Here is an 8,954-nt window from a genome sequence, read left to right on the forward strand (position 1 = left end):
TCTCTCTCCCACATAAGCATCTATATCGCTTTAAAATGGAATTGTTTTGTCCAGCAAGTGCAATGGTCCGCATTCACGAAGGAAATAAAATGCGTCCTCAACATCATCTATGCTCAGAACATACAAATACAAGGGCAATTACTGCTGCTCTCATCTTATCATAAACAAATAAAGCCTTGAGATATTTTCTCGAGCAGTGTATATGTGTCTTCTCTATAAATTATACTCTATGCGAGGAGCTGTGTAATTGCTAACAGTCGTTATGAATCAAACCGTATTTCATGTAGACGTCCACTCACGCATCAGCTTAAAGATCATGCTTGGAAAAGCTGGGAGCTATAAATTGCACTTATTTCTCTATAAGTACGCAGCGTGACAGGAAATTTATTTTTAAAGAAAGGTCGTAGGATTCAATAATGATTACGCGTTTCTAGTTCCACTTGTCGAGAACAAAACAGTAGAGTCGTCGCTATTTCGGGAGTACACTGAAAGACAGTGATATTTATTTGGTGAGTTACCAATTTACACGTTCCATTTTTGCCTACTGCAGTTTTTTTAGGAAAATTGTACGATGTAATGACCTGTTTTATCCAGTACAGAGCATTATTATGATCCAGAGCAACTGCCGTTTGTTACATAGCAGACATACTCTCTGAGGATGAGTGTGCGAGATGTTCCATAGCTTACTATTGGGCGTTCCACAATCGTTGGAAATCGTATGGCAAAGAATACGTAGGTCGAAAACGGAGACTAATATTTTTCAGCTCATAGATTAATGTGTTCATGTGTACGGAATCTGGCAGTCCACCGAAGGGTTCCTGTCCTTTCATACGGCGCACTTTGCTGTTGTAAGATAGAAATCGTTTCGGTGAAGACGATCGCCATATACTGATCTTGATTAACTACAACGTCAAGTTCAACATCTAGTACGTGTTGAGGCCGGAGCAAATGAACGAGATGACCAAAAATTCCATAGTAAGTAAAAAGACTTACCGCCTTTTACACCAGGTCACTTCTTCGATTCTTAATTGCAGAAGTTTGATTCTGCGTGTGCTGCAGAATCGCATGAAACTCCTTTACGATGACTCATGAGTCATTAGACTCAAATGTGATATACGATCTCAGTTTGAGCTCTTTTGAGCCAGTACATACCGATAAAGAGTAGTGAACTTTTTACCTCAAGTAGATTACGAACTTTCTGGTAGAGATTTTAATGAGCACTTTCGACAAGGACTAAGGGCCTTTTACGTATGTATATTCCATTTGAACAGTTCTAATTAAAAGATAATCGACTGAATAATGTTGGTCGGTGGTCACGCATAATCGTTCCTAGTCTGTTATAAGTACCCATGCAGACTTCTACCGTTCTGTCGTGGGCTTTTTGTAGCTGTGGCATTTGTCTTCGGCAATGCTGCTCCGCTATAGGCATAAGGAAACGGTTTACAGGCAGCACTGATACGCAAATACTTGTGAAGTAACCTAAGGGTCGTCAGCCGTCTCTTCTCTGGTGTTTCCGTACGTAAGTGATTTTTTTTGCATGTCTTTAAGGTGTATGTAAATTTTCAAAGGATGTTTTTGGCTCAGAAACGGGCAGCTCGGGCAATAAGTGGTGTAAGTTCGCGAACCTCTTGTCGACCTCTGTTTCCAAGTCTGGGTATGCTAAGAATTCAAAAATCTTAGCAGTAATCCATGCGCTTTCATATCGAATCTGAAGAGCTTCCTCATGGGTCACTCCTGCTATTCTGTCGAGGAGTTCCTTGAAAAATTAAGCTGATTCATATGTTATATTGTTGACTGCGTTTACTTAAACCTATTGCTTGACCTTTTTGGGTTGATAAATATTTAATTTTATCTGTTATTACATTTGTGTTGTAATTTCATGTACTGACACGTTCCATGACCTTGGAGACTTTCTCCTCAATTTCGATATACGGAACTAAACGTGTAAATAAATAAATAAATATTAACACCGCAGATCCTGTAAGAAAATACTTTGATTTTCACTGGCGATTATGTTTATCAAACGCCATAAGGTGACAAGTCGCTGGGGCAGCGTAGAGAACTTTTCACTTACCCGAACAGATGAAGTAGAAATTAGCTCTGTACCTAGCCTGCCAAAGCATTTCCCAAGGTCCTGACGGGTCTCACCCGATAACATTCGATGAACTTAACCATTGCTGAAGGTTAAAACATTCTGTTAGCAGGGCGGAGGCGGTTATTTACATATACCTTAAACTAAATCGTCTGGACTAACGGATGGACAACTACGCACGAAAGTGGTTGGAAAGAAAGAGAGAACAGAAAAAACTTCCATCAGAAGTACGCAGTTATTCACATACACTCCTGGAAATTGAAATAAGAACACCGTGAATTCATTGTCCCAGGAAGGGGAAACTTTATTGACACATTCCTGGGGTCAGATACATCACATGATCACACTGACAGAACCACAGGCACATAGACACAGGCAACAGAGCATGCACAATGTCGGCACTCGTACAGTGTATATCCACCTTTCGCAGCAATGCAGGCTGCTATTCTCCCATGGAGACAATCGTAGAGATGCTGGATGTAGTCCTGTGGAACGGCTTGCCATGCCATTTCCACCTGGCGCCTCAGTTGGACCAGCGTTCGTGCTGGACGTGCAGACCGCGTGAGACGACGCTTCATCCAGTCCCAAACATGCTCAATGGGGGACAGATCCGGAGATCTTGCTGGCCAGGGTAGTTGACTTACACCTTCTAGAGCACGTTGGGTGGCACGGGATACATGCGGACGTGCATTGTCCTGTTGGAACAGCAAGTTCCCTTGCCGGTCTAGGAATGGTAGAACGATGGGTTCGATGACGGTTTGGATGTACCGTGCACTATTCAGTGTCCCCTCGACGATCACCAGTGGTGTACGGCCAGTGTAGGAGATCGCTCCCCACACCATGATGCCGGGTGTTGGCCCTGTGTGTCTCGGTCGTATGCAGTCCTGATTGTGGCGCTCACCTGCACGGTGCCAAACACGCATACGACCATCATTGGCACCAAGGCAGAAGCGACTCTCATCGCTAAAGACGACACGTCTCCATTCGTCCCTCCATTCACGCCTGTCGCGACACCACTGGAGGCGGGCTGCACGATGTTGGGGCGTGAGCGGAAGACGGCCTAACGGTGTGCGGGACCGTAGCCCAGCTTCATGGAGACGGTTGCGAATGGTCCTCGCCGATACCCCAGGAGCAACAGTGTCCCTAATTTGCTGGGAAGTGGCGGTGCGGTCCCCTACGGCACTGCGTAGGATCCTACGGTCTTGGCGTGCATCCGTGCGTCGCTGCGGTCCGGTCCCAGGTCGACGGGCACGTGCACCTTCCGCCGACCACTGGCGACAACATCGATGTACTGTAGAGACCTCACGCCCCACGTGTTGAGCAATTCGGCGGTACGTCCACCCGGCCTCCCGCATGCCCACTATACGCCCTCGCTCAAAGTCCGTCAACTGCACATACGGTTCACGTCCACGCTGTCGCGGCATGCTACCAGTGTTAAAGACTGCGATGGAGCTCCGTATGCCACGGCAAACTGGCTGACACTGACGGCGGCGGTGCACAAATGCTGCGCAGCTAGCGCCATTCGACGGCCAACACCGCGGTTCCTGGTGTGTCCGCTGTGCCGTGCGTGTGATCATTGCTTGTACAGCCCTCTCGCAGTGTCCGGAGCAAGTATGGTGGGTCTGACACACCGGTGTCAATGTGTTCTTTTTTCCATTTCCAGGAGTGTAGATGCTTTGACAGTATACTGTATTATACTTACTGTTTCAAGGTATTAGGTGCAAATTTTTTGGAAAATCCATATCAATCTCCAGATTTGGCACTGAGGTTACCGACCTACCGTTGCTCCCATATCCGTAGACGCACTTAGCCGCATCGAAGAGGTGTTCGCAGCTATGGAGACGTGTTTTATATCTGTTATAAGATCACGCTTATAACCTACTGTAAAATCACTGGTCGGAGTGTACTGACCTAAAAGGTGACCGTGTTAAAAATAATGCGTTTTTGACATCAGAAAATAACTTTCGCTCTCAGGTTCTACAGCTTTCTGCTTGCACTTATACGTAATGTTAAGCGTCATTAATAGAATGACATGAGAAAAGAACTGAAGAAATTTTGCTTTTCTGGCAGCAAAACAAGGGGCGTCATAAGGAGAAGATAAGCAATCAAAGAGGACATTCCTCGCAACAAAAAAACTTATCAGACATAGACCATAGTCTGAGGATGAGATTTCTGAGAATATACGTTTGGAATATAATAACAATAGCGTATGGCAATAAATCATGTACTCTAAGATAGCGGGAAAGGAAGAGATTTGAAGCATCTGTAAAAAAAAAATTCCTATTTTTCAAGCATTGTAAAATTTCAATTTCGTTGTGGAATCGACTCACCCCAGAACCGCTAGACAAATTGCATTGATCTACAAAAGAACTAAGTAAGAATCAGCACATAGGCCTATTTAACCCACGAAACTGGAATGCACATGTAAACCTCCAAAGGTCGCGTGTTATTTACTTTGTTACTAGTTTTACACTACAGGAGAGAGCATCAGCAGATATCACTGCACTGATGGCAAAACGTTACGGATTTAAAACTCTGCTCAGCACCACCATTATCTTAAAGTGCGACATGTGGCGGTTTATTTGTGCATTACTTCCTAACTGTCGGTATGTCCCCTGTGATTCTCTAAGGACTTGTGTTCCATTGCCGGGTCCTAGAATTTTCCGATTTTCATTCCTGATCCAAGCTCTTCAACGCAGAGCAGCACTTGGATCGAAGTTTCTCAGTTACTTGTCGGCTTTATTCCAATCTTCCCCCAACGATTTTTACCTGATGCAATTTCCTCTAGCGCCATGAACATTATGCTTTTATATATTAACACATGTCCTATCATTGCGCCCCTTCTTCCTGTCTACATTTTCCACATAATCCTTTCTTCTCCTCCATATTTATGAACTTCCCAGCGCACCTAACACTTTTAACATGATTTTATGGCACCACATCCCAAACGCTTCGATTCTCTTCTTCTGGAGTTTCCCTAAAGTCCCTGTTTCAGTTCCATAGAACGACGTGCTCTAAACGTGTATTCACAAAAAATTTTTCCTTAAATGTACGTCAATGGTTGATACTAGCAGCACTCTTTGGCTGCGCTGTTCTGCTTCTCACATCATCGTAGCTTCATCTGTCACGCGTAATTTTGCTTCCAACGTAGCAGAAGTACCTCTCCTACCTCACGTTCCCCAGTTTAGATATTACGTCTGTCGCTAACCTCTTTTCTGCTACACCTTATTACCTCCGTCTTTCTTCTTTCCATTCAACAGACCCCAGTTATTCTCACTCACTTCCAGCGAGGGTAGTAACATCATTAATGTATCTTATCACTGGTATCAATTCACCCTGAATTTTAATCGCACTCCTGCACCTTACTTTTCTTTCTGCCCGTATGCTTAGCTGGGTGGTAACGTTTTCGCCTCCCATGCAAGCGGGCCCGGGTTCGATTCCCGAACGGGGTTTAGATTTTCTCCCCTCGGGGACTGGGTGTAGTGTTATGTTTCCGGAAATGCATATTTGCCACGGTAGATGGCGCTCACGAATGACAGTTCCTCTGACCACGTGTTGTGTGTTGAAAGCCGTATGATTGACGCAACGTACCGTAAACAGCAGAGCGGTTCGTCGGTAAAGAGTACTGTGATGGTCTGGTGCGTAAACCATCGACAGAAAGGTTTCCCGTAGAAGGAAATCAACTGCTAATAATTCTTGCACTGGTTGCTAGTAACAGGGATAGTAGCCGTTGTCATGCAAGATACGCATAATCGCGCTTTAGCTTGCACTATGTTGGCTGCCCACTTGCTGGAGATTGTACTAGGATTCGTCTCAATATCCTGTGGAATATGGTCCTCCCAATCCGGTGGACACACAGTCCGTCGTCTCCTTTCCTCTGTACGAAAGGACCAATGATCACACAAACGCCCGAAAAGGGCTTGAAATGTTGTCTGATGTGGTTGGTGTCTGTGGGGGTACTTCTTTTGGTATATCTCTGCTGCCTTTCGACCGTTTCCATCTGCTTGGCCATACGCAAAAACCATCTCGGGTTGTTTCCGACATGAATACCGGATCATCCGTCTGCTTATAGTATGCTACGTCAATCACACAGCTTTCATCATACAAGTAACACACAGCACGTGGTCAGAGGAACTTTCGTTTGTCAGTGGCATCTACCGTGGTAACGATGCACTTCCGGAGACATGTCGTAGCATTTTTTTCCTCCTTTTGCAGTCAAGAATCGGTGCCAGCATTTTGTCGGTTTTATTGATGTTCATCCTGTATTCTTTTTCGCCTATGTTTTATGCCAATGTGAGATCAGCTTCCAACGTGAGTAACATAGAAGTAGACACCCTCGGAGTAGTGAAGCAACTTAAATCACTTAACAGAAGCAACTCTTGTGGTCCAGACTGTCTAACAGTTAGGTTCTTTCAGAGTATGTTGATACAATAGTTCCATAGTTAACAACCATATACAACCGATCGGTCGACAAAAGATCCGTACCCAAAGACTGGAAAGCTGCACAGGTCAAACCAATATTCAAGAAAGGTAGTAGGAGTAATCCACTAAATTACAGGCCCATATCATTAACGTCGATATGCAGAAGGATTTTGGAACACATATTGTGTTCGAACTTTATGAATTACCTAGAAGAAACCGAGCTATTGACACACGGTCAACACGGATTCAGAAAGCATTGTTCTTCTGAAGCAGAAGTAGCTCTTTAATCGCACGAAGTGTTGAGTGCTATTGACAAGGGATTTCAAATTGGTTACGTATTTCTGGATTTCCTGAAGGCTTTTGACACTGTACTACACAAGCGGCTTGTAGTGCTTATGGAATATGGCCTCAATTATATGATTGGATTCGCGACTTCCTGTCAGAGAGATGGCAGTTCATAGTAATTGACGGAAAGTCGTCGAGTAAAACAGAAGTGGTTTCTGGTGTTCCCCAAGGTAATGTGATATGTTCTTTGCTGTTCCTTATCTGTATTAACTATTTGGAAGAGAACGTGAGCAGTCATCTTAGGTTGTTTGCATGCTGTTGTTTATCGACTAGTGAAGCCGCCAGAAGGTCATAACAAATTGCAAAGCGATTTAGGAAAGATATCTATATGATGCGAAAATTGGAAATTGACCCTAAATAACGAATAGTGTGAGGTCATCCACACGAGTGGAAAAAGGTATCAAACTTCGGTTACACGATAAATCAATCAAATCTAAAGGCTGTAAATTCAACTATATATCTAGGAACTACAATTACGAACACCTTAAACTGGAGGGAACACATAGAAAATGTCGTGGGGAAGGCGAACCAAAGACAGTGTTTTATTGGCTGAACACTTAGAAGATGCAACAGATCTATAAAAGAGACTGCCTGCACTAAGCTTGTCCGTCCTTTTTAGAATACTGCTGCTCGTTGCGGGATCCTTACCAGATAGGATTGACGGGGTACATCGAAAAAGAGGAGAGAGAGTGGCACTGAAATGACACAGGATTTGGGGTGGACATCATTAAAAGAAAGGCGTTTTTCTTTGTGGCGGAATCTTCTCACGAAATGTCAGTCACCAACTCTCTCCTCCGAATGCTATAATAGTTGATTGATGCCGACCCACATACGGAGAAACGATCACCGTAATAAAATAAGGGAACTCAGAGCTCGCACGGAAAGATATAGGCGTTCTTTTCTTCCGCGCGCTACACGAGATTGAAATAATAGAGCATTGTGAAGGTGATCTGATGAACCCTCTGTGTGATTTGCAGAGTATCCATGTAGGAATAATTATGAAAAATCCGCCTCGATTGCGCAAACTACCTGGTGTTTACCTAGGTTTCAGCGTGGGTAACCACACCTTCTTCAGAACAAATATAAAAAAGCTTGCCTAAAAAGGCATAGTCAAAGGCTAGGTGTTGATTTTAGCCTTTGAAAAATGGCTCTGAGCGCTATGGGACTTAACATCTGTGGTCATCAGTCCCCTAGAACTTAGAACTACTTAAACCTAACTAAACTAAGGACATCACACACATCTATGCCCGAGGCAGGATTCGAACCTGCGACCGTAGCGGTCGCGCTGCTCCGGACTGAGCGCCTAGAACCGCGAGACCACCGCGGCTGGCTTTAGCCTTTGACTATGCCTATTTAGGCAAGCTGTTTTATATTTGTTCTGAAGAAGGCGTGGTTACCCACGCTGAAACCTAGGTAACCACCAGGTAGTTTGTGCAATCGAGGCGGATTTTTCATAATTATATCGATACTTACGATTGCTGACGAGCTGCAATGCTGGAAGTTCTTATATCCATGTAGATGTAGAAGATATACGTGATTAAAGGGACGATATATGAAAGTAGACTGACCGAGTCGCTTGGAGATCTCCGAGTTGTGCATCTTGGGGTTCTCCTGGGCGATCTTGCGGCGCTGGAGGCGCGACCAGACCATGAAGGCGTTCATGGGCCGCTTGATGTGGTCGTCCTGCGCCTTCTTGGCGGCGGCGGCGGCGGCGGCGGCGGAGTGCGGCTGCGCAGAGCCGAGGCCGGCCATGACGGCGGCGGCGGCCGACGCGGACACGGCCACCGAGGCGGAGACGGCGGGCGGCGCAGACACCGGCACCGACACGGCGGGCAGCGCCGGCCCGTGGCGCGCGCCCAGCGCCTCGTAGCCCACCGGCTCGCACATCGCACCGGCCGCCCTGCAACACGCGCCGCCGCCGCTCAGTCGCGCACCGCACTCCCGCCGTCGTCAGCATTGTAATCCACTCTTCCCACACCACTGGTCCGCAAACGGAGCTTTGTGGGCACCCCTTAGTGTAATACAATTAATACTACCACGGCCAGTTTTTACTTCTGTTTAGTTCACGTCGTCCTCAGCAGCATTTTAAACCACT

The 8,954-nt window shown here is 45.6% G+C and overlaps 1 protein-coding gene across 1 annotated transcript in view; it reads right to left on the reverse strand.

Moving 5' to 3' along the window:
• LOC124775665 (transcription factor Sox-21-B) overlaps nt 1–8,594 on the reverse strand; it is a 157,817-nt gene extending 149,223 nt beyond the window's left edge. Inside the window, exon 1 of the mRNA XM_047250493.1 lies at nt 8,428–8,594. Within this exon, the coding sequence (XP_047106449.1) occupies nt 8,428–8,521 (94 nt within the window). The 5' untranslated portion in view covers nt 8,522–8,594. The remainder of the gene's footprint in view (nt 1–8,427) is intronic.
• Between the last annotated feature and the right edge of the window lie 360 nt (nt 8,595–8,954).

The sequence above is a fragment of the Schistocerca piceifrons genome, chromosome 2 (genome assembly GCF_021461385.2).
Source record: "Schistocerca piceifrons isolate TAMUIC-IGC-003096 chromosome 2, iqSchPice1.1, whole genome shotgun sequence".
NCBI lineage: Eukaryota > Metazoa > Arthropoda > Insecta > Orthoptera > Acrididae > Schistocerca > Schistocerca piceifrons.